This window comes from Lonchura striata, chromosome 2, assembly GCF_050655825.1.
Source record: "Lonchura striata isolate lonStrDom1 chromosome 2, ASM5065582v1, whole genome shotgun sequence".
NCBI lineage: Eukaryota > Metazoa > Chordata > Aves > Passeriformes > Estrildidae > Lonchura > Lonchura striata.
The window spans coordinates 136758371-136777273 of record NC_140704.1 but is presented as its reverse complement, the minus strand read 5'-3'; the positions used below and the strand labels follow the sequence as shown (position 1 = coordinate 136777273).

The 18903-nt window shown below is 38.2% G+C and overlaps 1 protein-coding gene across 1 annotated transcript in view; it reads left to right on the top strand.

Moving 5' to 3' along the window:
- Nucleotides 1–18903, top strand: part of AZIN1 (antizyme inhibitor 1) — a 26122-nt gene extending 7219 nt beyond the window's left edge. Inside the window, exons 3-12 of the mRNA XM_021549589.3 lie at nt 5605–5802; nt 7813–7986; nt 8251–8423; nt 10973–11107; nt 12622–12703; nt 13511–13585; nt 14637–14802; nt 15336–15454; nt 15580–15794; nt 16413–18903. Of these exons, the coding sequence (XP_021405264.1) occupies nt 5701–5802; nt 7813–7986; nt 8251–8423; nt 10973–11107; nt 12622–12703; nt 13511–13585; nt 14637–14802; nt 15336–15454; nt 15580–15794; nt 16413–16524 (1353 nt within the window). The 5' untranslated portion in view covers nt 5605–5700 and the 3' untranslated portion in view covers nt 16525–18903. The remainder of the gene's footprint in view (nt 1–5604; nt 5803–7812; nt 7987–8250; nt 8424–10972; nt 11108–12621; nt 12704–13510; nt 13586–14636; nt 14803–15335; nt 15455–15579; nt 15795–16412) is intronic.

The following is an 18903-nucleotide window of genomic DNA, read 5'->3' as shown; positions in this document are numbered from 1 at the left end:
TTTAAGTTTTGGTTTGCTCTTGTATGTGACTAGAACTCTTGTGTGACATTTTGAACTTGAACAGGAATAAAGTAAAGTAGTAGAAAACTAGGAAAGGCAGAAGAATTGTTAGAAAGGAGTAAATAAAGTATACAATCTTAAGGTACTGTACATGCATCTTAATTTCTAAAACTGTTCTGAAGATAATTTTGGCTGTGACAGAAGTTGTTACTCTTGAGGTGAAGGCTGTTCGGGTACCTTCTTTGAGATATTCGTTCTCTAACTGGTAGATCCTGTGCTGTGACAGATGATGCAAAGTGCAGGTTGCCCTAGAATGGAAATGCCACTGGATTTGCTTCATTTGCAGCTGAATGTTCAGATAATGTGTATTTATTTTGAGATTGGATCTATTACATGTTCAGCAATAATGTACTGTACACAAATAGAAGTAATTCAGTATTAAATCTAGTGGTGATGTAGGTAGCAGTGGTGTTTGCCAGGAAATCTGTACCTGTTTTGGTGTGCTCAAGCACAAGTCATTGCCTCAAATGCAGCTAAGACTCAAGTTAGAGGGCTAATTGGCACTTTAAGTAGTATTCAACTTGCAAAGCAATTTAATGGGAAAGAGGTCGAGTGAGAACTTAAATATAACTGTAGTGTTATGTGTTAATGTTCCAGTGGAACTAAAATAAAAAAAAAATCTTCTGTCTGAGGTGTGCTTACAGTTCCATTAAAGTCACTTCCTTTTAATGATTTTCTCTATCTCACTTTGCCCTTGTGTTACACTGGCAGGGGAAGACTTGGGGTTTAGTTCTGTCTGCTCTTCAAGCTCTCGCTCCCTGAGCAGTCTGGAACTGTGGCCTGAAGTCTTGCTCCTTTAAAATCTCTTCTATTTATTGCCCCACCTGTTTGGTCAGAAGTGATGGGAACCAGCAATGGAAGTCTGATGTATTAACAAGCCCTATCTATGCCAAGTGGAAGCAGGAGCTATCTGGACTGGCTAACTTTGAAAGCCTTCATGACTTAGTGTAGATGGAGCTGGAGGCAGTTGGGGAACAGGAGGGCTGAGAGTTGGGAGTTGTAGGGGGCAGTGGGAAGACCAAATACTAACACTGACTGAGCAAGTAAGGAGATAGAATAGGGAAGTGACTGCTTGCACTGTTGCAAAAGAGAAGTGCTGGTCTGCTACCACGGAAGTATATGTACACTTAGAATAGTAACCATTCTTTTGTAAGCTTTGCGAGCTTATTGGGTCTGAATAATGTATTCAAACTTCAAGAATGCAGGAGGAGGCTTTTGTTCCAGTACAAGATGCTGGATGGGACATTGTTTCTACAGTATCTATCCCGGTTGGTTGCTTCAGCAGAATTGTTCTTTCTGCATTGCTCACTTTAACTGTGTGGAATGCTGTTGAGAGAATTGAGTAGACTGCGAATGACCTAAGGTGTACAGGTACCCTACTTACAGCCTTCAGTGGATTTGTACTGAGAGGTAACTTCAGTAATGCAAAAAAAGACAACTGTTTCAGCACTTCCATCAGCTGCTTAGGGGCTTCATTCAGCTAACTGAATGACAGTGATGCAAGTTGGTGAAATGGTGTCTTGGATTTTTTTTAAAAGATATTCCCATTATAAATAGGTATTCCTTGCACTGAAAGCAGAGGACTCATGTAGAGTGAGTGTATATATATATATACTTTTCTAGTAAGATTGTTCTGTACTGAATTGCCAGTGTCAGTGACAAAATGTTTCTTTTTTGATTTGTTACCCCTGAAGAACCAGTATTGGAAGGAATGAGAGAATATTGTGGTTTTAGCCCTTAATGATTTTTGCATCAGCATAATTGTTATAGGTCATAAATACTTTTGATTAATAAGATGTGGTTGAAAGGCATTATTTGGAGCCCATTTCACTTGCAGAGACTTTTTTTGCAGAGGAAGTTTTTATTGAAAGACCTAAACCTATAGGTGTCTGGGGTTTTTTAAAGTTCTTTTCTTAGGCCAAACAACACATAGTTTGAACAATGTAAAGAAAAAATATTAAAATTGCCTGTGTTATGGATGCTTACATGTGACAAGCATGTGTTTAGACTCTCTGTTCAGAGAATTTTAATTTTCTTTTATTCCTACTGTCTGCGGTAATTGCAGTGTTTAAATAGGTACACTTTTATCTTATAGTTCTTCATCTGGGAAGTCATTGTGTTAAAGAGCCCGAGGATGTAATGCTTACTTCAAAGAAAGCAATTACATGCCTATGTAGAAGTCTCATACCACTTGACAGCTTTTGTTTGACTTAAAGTATATGTCCTGGAGCATTGTGCAGACTAACATTTCAGGTGTGAAAATGGGTGGTGTTACCACACCAAGTCTGTCAAATAATGACTTGCAGCAAGTCAGCATTTCCAGCAAGGAGTGAACTCTGTACTCTAATGAATTCTGACTCATCTTACAGACATCAAAAAAAGTCCTAAACAATCCTTTAGATTTCCTTCTGCAAATTTTATCACTGACTCTCCTCCTCCTCTCAGGAGGGAACCAGTCAGGACAGAATAAGGTGATAGCAGAGTCCCAAATCCTACGGTAAATAACCCCTTAAAGAAATGTTTCTCTAGCTACTGTCTTGTAGTGATGCTGTAGCAGTGCTTCTAGGAATTTGTTTTCTTTGTACAATATTATTCCTATCAAGACTGAAGAGATACAATTTATTCAAAAAAGAGGAAATTGGACAGTAGTCAAACAACTGTTAGCACATTCTTTCTACTAGATTAATTTTGTTAAGTGGAAAAGCTTCCATGTCTTGGATGTGCTTAGAAAAAGCAATTACTGTTCAGCAGCCTGGGAGACATTATATCAGGTTGTTTATGGTTTGTTGCAATTTATGTATTGAATCTGTACTAGCATATATTCCTTTTTGTCCTGCCTCTTGACCATAAGATGCTTTTTGATGAATGAGCAGGAGACAGGTCTTGTTTAGGAAATAATCTTAATCAAAACTAACTTACTAGATAATTGTTCTTTTTGTTGGTGGTGGCTTTGGGTGTTGGTGGTAGAGTCCTACCCCCATGCTTTACTTGAACTGAGTCTCCCCAAAATTAAAAGGGCAGCTTTTGAAGGAAAGTATTCTTCTACACCATCTCTCTGAAAGCTAGACAACCACAGTCATTAACTATGGAAAAAAAGCCATTTTAAGTGTGCTAAACATGTACCTTAAATCTACTCCACTGTAACTCAGATGAACATCCACTCTCAAAGAGGAAAAGTGTGCAGTTGGTTAGATTGAGCTGCTTTGTTTGAAATACAAGGTCCAAGCAATTAGCTATGTGTGTCTGAGTCTAAAAATCGTTCAGGGCTGTGACTGGTTCCAGTGGTTGTGCTGAGACCTTCCAGTATGGTAGATCTGGGGTGAAAGGGAGTGGCTTCTAGCATGAAAAAAACCCCACCTCAACCAAAATTTAGAAATCTAGCTAAGTAGTACCCTTGTATATACAGTAATTCCTTAAAAAAATGTTCAGTTAAATGCTGATGCCAGCATTTCTGTGGGGGGAAAAAGATAACTCAGCCTTTTTGGTCCTCTGCCTCTGAAAGCCATGGATATTTTATGAAGATGACTGTGGTGTTCATCTTTGTTGGACTGATTCTAAGGCAAACTTAGTTTGCAAGCTTCTTTTGTTCTGTGGTGGTATTTTTAAGGAGTTTTAGCTATTAGTCTCGTACTGAGATATGACTAACTGAAGACTTTCCTGCTTATTATAGTCTACCACCTAGTCATTGTTTTTATAACTCATTAAAACCCTACATCAATGTGATAATTATCTTGCTCTTCTGTGATTGTTTTGGATGTTCAGGATTCCCCTAAATAATCATAGGACTCATTATATATGTGTGAGACAACTCTTTCTTACCTGAGGTACTTGTCTTTATCATTCAGCTTCTGAACAGAATGAAATATTCGTGCTGCCACTGAGTTAGTTCACCTGGCAGTAAATTCTTCTTGTAACATAGAGGGCACGTTTGAGTTGTGCAGGAAGCATATAAAAAACCTGCTGGCTCCTTTCTGATTTTTTGGCATAATGACAAGCAGGAGCAACTGCTGCTTAGTTTTGCTACTATTAAACCACAGCAAAGTAACTTTTTTCATATTGTGGATAACATTAACTAAACCTATGTTGCAAATTGTGGTGGGTTTTTTGGGGGTTTGTTGGTTGGTTGGTTTTTTGGTTTTGTTGGGTTTTTTTTTTTTGTTTTTTGTTTGTTTGATTGGTTTAGGGTTTTTTTTGCTGTATGAAGGTGGTGGATGAAACATAAGACTGAGTTAATACCATGGTTCTCTGATGATTTGAAGCCAAAATTATCTTAATTTTTATAGTCCTAATGAAGTATTTTTGGCTTTCAGCTGTAATGTTTGTGGTTTCTATAAATACTTTTAATTAGAAAAACAATTCTACTCTTGAAAATCTAAGTGCAGGTGGCTTTAGAAAACACTGTCACCTTTTTTTACAACTACTGTGCAACTTCTGTTGAGAGATTTAAAAAATGTCTTAGGCCTTCGTTTAGAGAGGGAATCTAGTTAGCTAGCTGGTTTTGATCAATCTTGTGTTAGTCATAAAGATGACAGTTGAAACAAAAATGTGGTCAGTGGGTTGATGTAAGCTAATAAGCTGCTTTTAAACAAGAGCCACAACTCTAATGGAATGTGAGCTGCAGATTGTTCTATTCATCAAGTAAAGCAAATGAAGGTATAGAGTCAGCTGTTGGTAATTTTCTGCTATCTGCTGATTTTTACTTGTGATTAAATAGTCTGCATTCTAAGATTATATTTAACAGTGATTTCAGTGTTTGGACTTTGATTTAGATTGTCTTTTGGAAAACACTGTGTAAGCTACTAAGCTAATTTGCAGTGAAGATCTGAGGATAAGCAAAATGCAAATAAAGTTAGACTGTAACTATTACTTTATTTTAATAACAGTTCTACATGCTAAGATTATCACTTTTAAAATCACTTCTAGCCTAGTGGCTTCTTGTTATTAATCTCTCTTTTAAGTATTGTAGGAAATATTATGAACAGAGCAACAAAATAAACGTCTAATAAATACAATGGGTAAATGCAGTGGTTATAAATAAGCATCAAAAAACTAGAATGTTAACACAAATATCACTGCTAACATTTAATCAATAAGCTACAAGTTTTCTGTAACAAATTCAGAAATGTTCTATTACAGGCAGTCTTCCAGTTGCACACTCAAATGCTAGCATTGCTTAAGATGCTGTACTTGAGAAGAACTGAGCTGAGACATTTGTACAAATATGCTGCACTTGGCAGTGTTTTCATAGTGTGCAGATCAGTGTGATACAGTCTGGAATTCTTCTCAGGAACAGCCGTGCATCAGTTGTTTCTGGAAGTTAGTATCAGGTTTAAAGTACCCAGATTCTGTTTTATTCTTGGCTTCAGTAGAATTGTTCTGTTTATATCTCTGACAAATTTAGAGTGAGCAGAGTAAAACATCTTTGGTCTTTTTAGAGGGTGTATTACTGTTTGTAGGACATCAGGTGTAGAAAGTTGATATTTAAATAGCTGCATGGTATGCTTTGTGCCTCTTTTTCCATTGACACATGTTTTCTTTGTGCAGTTTGTTGCATAATTTAAGGACCCGGATATAAGGCTTGGAAGCCCATCCCTTGTGTTTCTTGGTTTATGACTGTCGGCTTTGTGGAATACGGCTGAGATGAAAGGATTTCTTGAGGATGCAAATTACTCCATTGGTCTGTTGGATGAAGGAGCAACTCTTGCAGATGTTATTGACAACTGTATTTACGAACATACTCATGTAAGTTTGCTTCCCAGATCTTGATTTAGTTTCCTAAATCTTCAAACTAGGTCAAAGTATTTTAGAACTGATGAGCTGACAGCAACAGAGAAACAGTCCTCACTCATCTTATAAAGTAGTTTCCTCTTCTAATTCTGCTTCTTTGCTGTTTTCTTGCTTTGAGCAGAATTCTGTTGGGGAAACTTGGGCATCAGCTCTTATTGCCCTGAGTGTGACTAGCAAGAAAGTAGTTTGGCTGATGTAATTTAATACAGGTTCCCATCTCATTGTTTCAAGAGATTTTATTAGCAGTGGGGTTTAGATCAAGCACCTGAAATTATGCAAGTGGATATATTCAGTTAGAACCTTTTTGTTCTTTCCCTGAAAATATGGCAGAGTTCTGGCAAATGCGTATGCTGAGCCAGTTTAAAGCCATGTTTAAATTTTCTGTGGGCCATCATAGTTAATATTCATACATCTTCCTGTTACCCTTCTCCCCACTGGAAACTGGTACACAAGCATATCTTGAGGTGCTATCTTTCAAGACAAACTGGTGTAAAAGCTACTGAAGTTCAGCAGCCAACTGGAGAGAAAGCTGAATAATGCTGTGTATACAACAGTAATTTTTTGAAAAAGGTTTCACTTATTTCTTAGGAGGCAGGAAGATGTACCTTTTGTTCTGCAGACAAAGTTGTAGAAATAGCAAACTTCTAAAAAAAGGTTCATTAAGCAAATCCTGTGTTCTTCATATGCCATACCTGTGAGTTGCTCACTCCCTTGGCTTATCAGAGCTAATATTCATGTGCAAGTGGTCAACTGTAGTACAGCAAATAGCTAAATTCCACGGCCTTCTGAACTCAGGTGTAGGATTCCCAAATCCTGATTCCTAATATTCTTTTTCTGTCTAGCAAATAAATAGGTAAACTACTGGCAACATGTCATGTCTCCAACCACTGGCTGGCTCACAGAGGATAGCTGCCTCCTGCTGCTTTCATTTACTCCTTTAGCTCAAGGGGTAGAGGTCTGTGCCATGGATCTAAAGCTCCAGATCCCATTCCTGCTGGTGACCCGTACAGGGGGTCAGTATGCTTCCACCCGATGGAATTTCTATTTGTGTTTTTTAAACAGAAATAAAGACTTTGTATAAAATAAACCACGACATTTAGAGTTTCAAAAAGTCAAGTGCTAGAATTAACATTTGATGTAGTGTCTCAGTTCAGATCCATCATATATAATTGTGATGGTCACAGTAGGTCATTCACCTACAGTAGTTTTATTGAGTGCACATTATGAACAAATCTAGAATGATCTGTTTGCATTTTGATCCACTACACCTGCATCATGACCTGATAGTGAGAAACACTATGTTGTAACAGATGTGCAGAGGGAACTTAACAGTTCCAGAAAAGTCAGTGCATTTTCTTAAAGATTATGTACTTGATTCTGTACCTTTAACATGGAGTTTAGTTCTTAAAATTCCTTTTGAACTTCATTCTTCACAGGATGTGAAGAACAGTCTCAAACTTGACTTCCTGAACTAAAATACCATAAGACAAATTTTCACTAAAACAAGCTGTTAGCTGGAGGTTAAAATAATGTTAGTGCATAAGATTTTATTCCTTGTAGAATAAGATATAAATTACATTGAGACTGTGGAAGCTCTCATCCCAGTGGATTTTCTTTCTATAAATAGATGCAGACTTATGAAAATAAAAACTTGAAAGAAATGTGTAATTTATTCTGTATTTTTTGATAAAATCAGCATTTGGCATTTAAGTAGAATCTTTTATTCAGAAATCTCAGAATATTGTCAATAGCATTCATAATATCTCTGAAGTGGTAGGTATTCCCTTTGGTTTTTTTTAAGCTAGTTCAAATTGCTAGGTGAACAGAAAAACATTATTCAAGGTCAAATCTAAAAGTTAAGAGTAGGTTAAAAAAGGTACATAACTCTTTAAGACTTTGGGTTGTTTGTCTTGACAGCAAACCTACAATTTCAGACATTTTATTTTCCTATTCTTCCTTTTGCAGACTGGAAAAAAGGCATTTTATGTTGGAGATCTTGGAAAGCTTGTAAGGAATAACATGCAATGGCAGAATGTGATGGCACCAATAAAGCCATTTTATCCTGTAAAATGCAATTCTACTCCAGGTGTACTCGAAATTCTGGGAACCCTTGGTGTTGGTTTTGCATGTTCCAGTAAAGTAAGTTTTTCTTGCCTGTGTGCCTGTTTTTCTTTCATATGTCTGCTGGCTTAAATTAATCTCTTTGGTGTTAAGTGCCATGATTATAAATAAAATTTGAACTGTGAACTCATTTGTAACTGGCTGTTGAAAATCTGTACTTCTGCCCTAGAAGCAGTAGGTAGTTTTCTCTTTAATGTGGTAGTAGAGCACATCTAATAAAAATTAAAGGAAAGATGGTATATGGTGCACTTTGTCAAACTCTGGTATGCTCCTGTTTTTCAGGCTGAAATGGCTTTGGTACAAGACCTGGGTATTTCTCCTGAAAACATCATATACACAAATCCTTGCAAGCAAGCCTCTCAGATCAAGTATGCAGCAAAAGCTGGGATAAACATCATGACTTGTGACAATGATATTGAGCTGAAGAAAATTTCACGTAACCATCCAAATGCCAAGTAAGTGTCAAAATTCTGGTTTTGCTTTTAGTGTGGGGGAAACGTTTTGCTTGTATTCTGGGTGGTTTGACTTGCAAGCAAAGCACATGGCTTCTTTAGTACAAATCTCTTGTATCTTCTGTCTCCTTTGAAAGCAGCTTTTTTCCATCTTTTCCTAGAAGTCTCTGCTTCCTAAAATGGCCCTTGGTTTGGGAGAAAGTGATTTTTTAGGGCAATCTTCATGTAAAGGTTTCAGTGCTCAGAAGTCTAGTATTTCATCATCTGCAAATAACATCTTCCTCCTGCTCTGTTTTGGCTTCAGTGTTATCTTCCAGGGAGTTCTGTTTGGATATTAGGGCTCTGGCTGAAGTCAGGGCTGAGCTACCAGCAAGTGATTGTGTGCATTGGATCCCACTTGGGGTTTGGGCACACTCTGCAGGTCTATTAAATACACCTACAGGTATTTCCACACAAATAAAACAGAGAGAAATTTTTTCATCACTTTGGTATTAGCTCAGCTGCTCTCTGTAGAAAAGTGATCAAAGCTGATAATCTGGCCGTTAAATACAGCAACTATATTGCTGGCAATGTATAATGGTCTCTTGGACTGGGAGGCACTCCTGTCATTTAACATCACATCACTCACATATGAATGCTTTAGCTTTGGGCCATGCCTTTAAGAAATATGGAACCAGAGTCTATGTGAATGTTACAGTGCTTTGCAGTGATTAAATATATAGCTTTCCATAAATGTCATTAGAGAAACTGAATTCCTGATATCCTTAACAAATTCCTTGGTTCTGAGTAGTCATTATTAAAGTATTGTGTCTTCTCCCAGAACTGTGGCTTTTGATTTTGGTGTTTTTTTCGGGAGGTGGTGGTATTTGAGAGTTTTTTTTTTGTTTGTTTGTTCAAGACTACAAGATTTAATATTGCTGTTGCTGGTGATGACACTTCCATCTTCATGGAAGTCTGTGCTTTGCATACTGGAGAGAAATTTCTGTGGAAAAATATTATGTATTATAAATAAACTTCTCTGAAACTGCTGGCTCTGGTATACTTAATGGATTTGATAGCCTTGTCAATGCTAAAGCTGACTGTTAAATCATTAGTGTTTTACCAGTTATTCACTGTGACTGTAGAGTTTTGTTAGTTTTTGTTGATTTATTTCCATGATTCTAACAATGTCTTAGGTTTCTGTAAGGTCAGATTTAGGGGTTTTGCTTGGAAAATATCTTTATTCACTTAAAATGCTGCTATAACAATTTCTCAATAAATTTAACACTGGATGTCTTTAAGGAGGGGTTTTGACTAATCTTAATATGAGGTTACAAATGATAGTATGGATTTGAATTTTTCTGTTACATTTTAAAGAGTTTGACTTGTAACAATTTTTTGCTACGGTTAGCACATTTTTCCAAATGCTTCACAAAATATTGTCTGACTACAGATTTTTTTTGAACAGAATTTTCTGTTCTAGTAGAGAAGCAGGAAATTAAATGCTCATCAGTTTCTCAAGACGAAGTGATATAAATTAACAAGGATTGCAGGGCAACCTGTTTGAGAACTTAGGACTCTTTACAAAATGCATGTTAAACACACCATGAAACATTTGGAAAGTACCTGTAGAAGTCATTGGAGATATTAGGCCAGCTGTAGTGGCTAGACTGAGTCCTGTTTGTTGCTTGTCTTGTAAAGAGCTGTTTTACTCTGTGTGCAGAGTTTCCTCCATTCAATTTACACTCCCCGTCCTGGTTAACTGCAATGTGCTCTGTCCAGTCTGCATGTATGTCATGGCACCACCTCTGTTTAGTTTACAGCAAAACTAATTAATTGATCTTGTGGGAGTGTGACTTTCTCAGTGAACAGCAGTTTGATTTTGGGAGGTTTGGGGGTATGTCTCTAGAGGTTTGGATGTGACCCCTTTGACATAGAAAACGGTCAGCATTGGCACTGCAGTTTGCCAGACCTACCCAAAATGAGGCTTTGACCAGACAGAAGAAGATGTCCCATTGCATAAGAATGTAAGAAATGGTACTTGCTGCCTCTCTGCTCTACAGTGTCCTGGAAAGAGGGGCAGGGAATGGACTGAGTCCATGTGCTCAGCCAGAAGGGGAGGTTATGTGATATGGCCAGGGTGTGCTTTCAGCCTGGTGTTCTCCAGATGCTGAGTTTAACTAAATCTGATACATGTCTGACTGAAGGGGAACCTCTGGGCTGGGGAGGAGTACAGAGATGGGAAAAATCGTATTAGTCTTACTGATTTTATGAGGAACTACACTTTAGTAGAAGGTAACGTTATTTTTTATTACAGCACTCAACAGACTCTTGCTGCTGCAAGAGTCTTAGTTGCTGCATTTCGAAATCCCTTGTCCTTGTTGGCTCCATGTTTTAGCCCCTAATTGCTAGTTTTTTCTCTGTACAGGATTGTTATTATTAGGTTGCCTTGATTCATCCATCGATGGAGCTGGAGTACTGACAACATAATCAACACACTTCTGACAACCTTCAGGCTTCACATGTGCTGATGATGTAAACCAACTGCCCAAATCATCTTCCCCTTCTCTTAGGCTCTTACTGCACATTGCCACAGAAGACATTACTGCTGGTGAGGAGATGAATATGAAGTTTGGCACCACCCTGAAGAACTGTAGGCACCTTATGGAATGTGCTAAGGAGCTGGGAGTCCAAATAGTTGGTGTCAAGTGAGTAACTTCATTGTCCTCTGCTGGCTAAGCAGATATTTGTATGATGTACTTAAGATGTAAAATAGAAAAGAATTTTTCCCTGGTGACACTGTTTTGCAGAGTTTAAAAAAAAAAGAATCAACAAAAACCCCAGACAAACAATATCACATCAGTTTAGAATCATGATCTTTTGCTCTTGCAAGCACAAACTAGTATGCAACAAAGTAACTATTACAGACATCAAAACAATATGAAATGAAGTATCATAAATCCTTCTGTCAGCATGAAAACTAAGTTTAGAAGCCTCTCCTATTCTCTTAACTGTACTCTTGAACTTCTGTGGTAACTCAATTTGTATTTTTCCAGCAATAAACATTATAACAGTAGTGCTAGTGCAGCATGGAATAGGTTGGATACTTTGAACAAGATGAACGTGGGGTCAGATTTTGTGTTAGAACCTTGAGAGTTAAGGTTCTGTTACACTCTTTGATCATATAAAGACAAAATACTCAGATAAGTTTTTGACTTGCAAGTGGCAGGAATGAATCCTAGAGTTCTAAGCTTGTACAAATGAGCTCTGGTATTTGAATTGGGAACTTGATGGATTACTGTATCTGAAAAAAATGTATGCATGAAGTCTGGCCTGTCTACTGTCAGCTACAAATCTATTGCACACTCATGACTGTTTTAGGAAAGCAACCAAACAAATAAATGGGTCATCAAGACAATAAAAAAAAATGTTAAGACAGATTTTGATTATTTAATCCACAAATGTTTTGATGTATATCTGTTCGAAATGGATAAAGTTTGTTAAAGCATAAAGTACAATTGTCTTAAAAATTAGATACTACTGAAAAGAGCATTCCTTGTGATATAATTTCTTAACCAACTTTTATAAAAATCACATGGGTCTTCTGCATTATTTTTATTTAATTTTAAAATCCACATGTGGATTCATGCAAATAAGTTTGAAAGTGACCTTTGCCTCAAAATGGCATTCCTTAAATTAGCAGACTTGGAGTAGAGAACACTGTGGCTCAGGTGTGTGTGTGGTCTGTCTAGAACCTGTAGACCATACTCCTTGAGGAAACCCATAGGAATGCTGACACTTGTTTTAGCTCCTCAGTGCATATGGCAGTACTTGAATCTTTTGAACAAGGAACAAGAGGGCATTCAGGAGCTTGTGGTAGGCATCAGTACTTCTCTGCAGCTTTGGCACCTACTGAAGAACAACTTTTAACCACTTTGATAGTGAAGACTGAAAAATTCAGTAAATCTGTTTCTCAAAGATGAGGGTATTGTGGGACATTCTTAGGATTAAGATGAAGGCAACTCTCAAGTACAAATTCAGTGAAATAGAAGGCAGTGGTGGTGGTCTGAGCTTCTTTGCACAGCTGCTGTATTATCATTTAAGCTTGTTTTGAGACACTTGGAAATGAATTGCTTCTGTTGCTGTTTCATATAGTGAAACAATTTGCTTGGTCTGAAAGCTGCATGGTTCAGCGTATTTACTGTGTTTTTATTTCTTTCAGATTTCATGTTTCAGGCTCTTGCAAGGATCTGCAAACATACATTCATGCTCTATCTGATGCTCGGTGTGTGTTTGATATGGCTGTAAGTAGATCTATACACACATGCAATTACTACAGTAGAGGATCCATTCTATTCCAGTCATACTAACAAACCAACTACATTCTTTCCAAAAGAAATCATTGGAGATGGAACTTTTAGTAAGGGACTAAATACTCCTTTGTGATATGTGGTAGAGGTAAAACCAACTTTGTCCTAATTATGGTAATGAATACTGTCCCACTGATAGGCAGTGGCCTTACATGCTATTTAAATTAGTTTCCCACTTTGGGTCAAAGCTTTTTGATATTCAAATGTCAGTCCTGTAAATACACAACTGGTGCCTTTAGGTTACATTGAAATTGAACAATTGTATGCTGGCATCTGTTGTGGAATGAGGAGTTTGTAAACTAAACAGAGAAGACTGCAGGTCTTTTTACTCTTATTGCTGCAGTGCCTTAGCCTGTGGCTGGTAACATGGGGGCAGTAAAATTGAGAATCTTGCTGATCTTTGTGCAAATCTGTTGTAGTGGTCTTGTCACAAAATTAGTGAAATCCTAAAACTGCCTTTTGTCAGAGTACACCACCTGTTCAGCAAACACTGTCTGAATATAACAAAAGCCATTTGATATTGCTGTGGGAATTGCAGAGAATTGTGTAACCAGCCTCTATTGACATCCCAATGCTTTGGTAATAGATTTAATGGAGCTATGCCCTTACTCCCTCATTAGATATACTCAGTTAAATAGTTTCAAAAGCTTAAATACACATAAAACAACCACAGTAAGGAGCAACATAATATTTTTGCATTTACTGTTGTTCATGTACTTACCTTTTGCCTATGCATTTTAGGAAGAATTTGGCTTTAAGATGAACATGTTGGATATTGGTGGGGGCTTCACAGGTTCAGAACTTCAGCTGGAAGAGGTATGCAATGTGTTGGAAGTTGACACTCTTACTTTTGAAGAAGTTGAAGTGTTTAGCCTTCAAACTGCAGCTTGAATTGATAGCTGAGGCATAGTTCCATGTTAGACTGTAACTCAAGATCTCACTAGTTGGGTTTGTATTTTTGATGATGGATAGTGTAATCTGTTCTTAGAGGTGATCATGACTTCATTTTAATCCCATTCATCCTGAGTGAATGCTCATTTAAGTGTGTTAGAGATTAAATTGCTATCTGAAGCAGCCCTAGTAGTAATAATTCAAGGTTTTTCTTGACTGTTGTTCTCCAGCTGGTGCCAGGGTGCCTTAGCAGGCATTGGATCATAAACCCTGTTGCTACTGGATGAAAATTTCCAGTATTTTGCTTTGGAACTGAAAGCTAAAGGTCTTGATTTGGCTGGCCTCTGATTTGGTATAAATGCCATCTTTAGTATGAAGTGGACGTAAAACAGGATACCCAGTTTACACTGTTATGTTGTCTGAAACATAGACTCTGTGAATTCATGACAGTGAAAGTGATGTATGAGGAATTACTAACAGCAATCAGGGCTTTTCTCTCAATTCTAATGGTTCTGTTGCTTGTCCAAAATATCTGTTAATCTTCAAATATCTGTCCTAAGATACAAACATTAGTATTAAATCATTCTGTGAATATGATACTATTCAAAACTGATAACAAAAAGGCCCTTTGCCCATCCTTGTGAGTTCACATGTCATTTTACATTACCTGTTGTGCTGGATGGGCACTGAAGTTACTGGTGCAATCACGAGTGTACCACAGCTTGAACTTTGGTTGTGAAAAGAGACTGTGTAGTACTCAGACTCATGGTTCTCAATCTTCAGTGTTTAGCCAAAGGACCAGTTTTCTTACATGTTTTTTATAAATTGTGGCCCTCTGGTAAAGGCTTTTCTCAGAGAGTGGAGGACCAGAGTAAGCATTTGGTGTGCTGACTAGACTTGTTGCTGTCTGGAAGTGTGTGTGTGATACATCTGTAAGCGAAGTTCATTGGCCTTACCTCTGACTTCAATTTCCTAGGTTAATCATGTCATCAGGCCATTGCTGGATGTCTACTTTCCTAAGGAATCTGGTATTAATGTGATTGCAGAGCCTGGGTGTTACTATGTTTCATCCGCATTTACACTGGCAGTGAACGTCATTGCAAAGAAGACTGTTGAGTATGATAAACTTCTTCCTTCTGGAGGTAAGGGTAATTTGTTTTCTGTGTTATCAATCGGTACAGGTAACTGCCCACTTATTAGTTGGGATTGATTAGTTTGTTAATCTATTTAGTACATCCCCTAATTCTTGCACTGTAATATACCTTCTGGATTCTGACCATATGTTATCTGTGTGTCTCACTGTATTTTTATGTGGCGCTTCTTGTATCCTTACTAGGTTAAACCTATATTGGGTGTATCACAGATGGTGTGTTAGAAGGTTCTGTATTAGAACATAAAAAATCATGTCACAGAGCAAGCTACTTCCCTGCTTCTCTGGATTTATATTCTTAGCAGTGGTTATTACTGAAAGTATTAATTTTATTAAGCCTCACACTTACTGTTATAACTGAATTTATAATCTGGTCTCATACAGATTACTCTGCTTGTAATTCTCTTATTCCAGTATATATGGAACTCCCTTATCAGGAGAAAGCAGCTGACTTAAGTTAGATTGCAAAAAGGCTACTTATGACAAAACATGCATGCAAGACAACTTCTTTTTTTTTACTTCCAGTGGAGCAAACCAGGAATGATGATGAACCAGTATTTACATATTACATAAATGATGGTGTTTATGGTTCTTTTGCAAGTAAATTGTCTGAGAAACTGAATACTATCCCAGAGGTTCACAAGGTGAGTCCTATATTCTTCAGAAAATTCTTAAGAAATTTTCTGAAGAAATTTCTTAAGAATATCCTTAAGAAAATTTTCTTATTCAATAAACTGAAGCCTGAATTGCCTCAATCATTTCCCTCTAGAAATACAAGGAAGATGAGCCTCTGTTTGCAAGCAGCCTTTGGGGTCCATCCTGTGATGAGCTTGATCAAATTGTGGAAAACTGTCTTCTTCCCGAGTTGAGCGTTGGAGATTGGCTGATCTTTGACAATATGGGTTCTGGTACTTTAGGTGAACAGTCTACCTTTAACGACTATCAGAGGCCACTGATTTACTACATGATGTCTTTCAGTGACTGGTAAGAAAACTATCTTGGTAGTGGCAAGGTTGCTTTTGCTTCCTTCAGGAGTGTACACTTACATTCAGTGGCAAATAGAGGAAAATGCTGAGTGCAAGAATGTACCTTTTTAGTTTCTAGAATTTTCTTTGTCTCTTGTCTGACTGCTGAAACTAAACCGAGATCTGTGATAAAATGCCTACTTTGCTTTAGGGCTGACAAAGGAAAGCAAAATACCTGACTGATCTCACCTGTGAGTTCAGTGGTAGTTGTAAAGTTTTGTACTGGCTTAACAAAAGCTGTTTAATATCAACCTTTGAGCTTTCCTAATGCATGTAACTGCAGCTTGTGTGCAGTGTTGGCACCACCATAAGCAGGAAGGGCGGTGATGCTCTTGTGGTGATGGAGAGTGTGGCAACCCATTCCTGCCCCGGGCAGGCAGGGCCTTGTGCTCCCACCCCTGGAGAGTGGCAGCATTTCTGTGTGTGCCAGGCGCTGGCACAGCTGCGCTCCCTTCCGCTGAGTCAGGGCCGAGCCGTGCGGGGGCAGTTGGCTTCAAATGCTCTGTGGAGGCTGGCTTCTGAAGGGAAATTGAACCTGAAAACATGCTATTACATCTCTTGACCTTTTCTGCTGCAGGGATGAGATGCAAGATGCTGGAATTGCTTCAGACACATTGATGAAGAACTTCTTCTTTGTGCCTTCGTGCATTCAGCTGAGCCCGGAAGAACGCTTTTCCACTGCAGCTTAAACAGGCATTAACGCTTCATTTAGACCTGCAATTGCAAGTCTGTAGTTTGTCTGGTCAACATTCCAATGTGGAAGAAATGGAACAATCTTGAATTCAATTACTTATCTTCAAAACTTGAAAAAATAGTAATGGGGACCAGGCAAAACAAGCTACAGCTACAATTCAGTGGGGGGTGGGAGGGTTAGATAATGGTGTCCAAATTTAAAGTCAAGTTCATTCAACCCCTGAGCGTTAAATATGCAACAAAATGGATGACTTAGTGGAGATGGAAACCCATCACTTGGGTTCTTCAACAGTTTACATACAAGTACACAGTTTTTATACTAAGGATTCCTGTTAGAAAAGTCTTGTAAAGTTATTGTCTTTCGCCCAGATATATCAGATGTCAGTGGGAGACCAGTGTGACTTCATTAGATGTTTCAGTGTATTTAGAATGTGTAAATTTGTGCTTTGAACTGTAGTTTAATAAATGTAAAATTGCATCATAGTATTTGTTGTATTTGACCCATGATGTATCCCTTGTATGACTGCAATAAAACTTTGTGTAGATTTTACTGTTTTCCAGGCTAACTTTGGGAGGAGCTAGGCAGATAGCTACAAAGTAGATGTATATGTAATTGATTTGAGAAGCTTTCTTTTCTCATGCCCATTGGTTCAGCTTTGTGTTAAACAGTAAAACTTCTAAGGTTGATCAATCTGTATGAAGTGCAAGTCATGTAAGTTCCTGGAAGACTAAAAGGCAATTTGTGGTGTTTTTAGAGCATGACCTTAGATTCAGTTCTTCACACCAAAACCTGCACTAGGCATGGGTGTGCACGGAGAGGTTGTCCCAGCTCGTGTGCATGCAGTGCCCTGAGGCAGCATGGGTTAGTCCAATTCTGCATGTTGTCACAGAACCTTTGGCTCCTTTTTTAATAGTGTTTATTTGAAAAGTCTTTAACTTTCAAGTTTAGCTAGTTCTGTATAGTGCTGACTCTAGGGTAGGGCTGCACAAGACTACAGAAACCTCAAATGCTCTCTTGCACTGGACTTCATTTAGCTGTATCCATAATGTAAAGGGTAAATCAGACTGCTGCAAGTATATGTGCATTGAGTAATGAACTGCCTGAACTGGTCAGAGAATTTCTTTATTGTGTTACTGAAGCCTCTCGATTTCTTCCAGGTCCTTTGCTTACTTTCTCACTTGCACTTACCCTACTTGAAAACTGGGGAAAGGAGGAGAAGGAGGTTTTAGGGTTTTGAAATGATGCACTGAGGTCTGGATACTACAGATAAAAGGGACTTTTTAAACGCTTTTATTGGAGGTAAAATTTATACCCTTTAGCTGCAAGTGTACTTCACATGAGTGCCAGCTAGTAGGAAATTTTATTTGCTGATTCTGTAAAGCCAAGATTTTATGAAACTTCACAAACTTTTGCTTGAAAGTAAATTCTCAGTTTGTATTTGTCAGAACAGTTTTACAGGCCAGTTAGGAGATACAAAATGGCTTGTGCTTTGGAGATGCAGTCTAAGAAATACTTACTACTGTAATTAAATGTACAAGTGCAAAGGGAGTAAATTAAAGGGGTAAACTTGTGTTTTGGTTTGGTTTTGGTTTTCTGTTCGTTTTTGTTTTTTCTTTAACCTGAAGTTACTAGTTGACCCATGTCAAGCAGTGATAAGCTCTTCAGTTTACCTGTTGAGGTCTTTATAGACAGACTGCTGTGTGGTTTTTGATTTCATGCAACTACAGTTGCCTAAGGTTAGATAATCCAACAGGATTCTGTCATACAGTCTTTAAAAGTTGTTTTATGTCAATTTACAGATAAGTAGAAAACAATTTTTCTATAAATGCAGCAGTGGTCAGAGGAGAAATACTTGCTGTACTTGAAGACAGTGTGTCATTAAAGCCAACCTGGAGTCTGAACAGTATGTATTTCAGTTTGATTTGCTATGTGCTACTGTTTGTTGTAACTGCAGTTCAGAACTTTTACACAATATGAAAGATGGATGATTTCTTTAGAGTACTTGGAAGTGATGTAACCGTGTTGTGCTCGCTAGGCAGCTGCAGCACCTCTTGCTTGCTGAGGCTGTGGCAGGAGCAGGGGTGTCTGACACAGACCTGCAGGTGGTGCTTCACCGTGTGCTGTGATGGTGTGCATGGCAAACAGCCCCGCCTGCTTTGGCCTGAATGCTTCCCTGATCCAGCCCTGCAGCCGGCCTTCCATTTCCTAAGGAAGATCCAGGGCTGTGGGCCCAGACAAGGCTGTGGTACTGGTGTTGCCAGTTACTTCTTAGGAACGGGAGAAAATGGTTCCAACTTCTTGTGTGCCTAAGCAGCTGCGCAACTGGCTTACATTGGATCAGAATAAAAGTGGGTGCCCTGGATCCACCACTGGA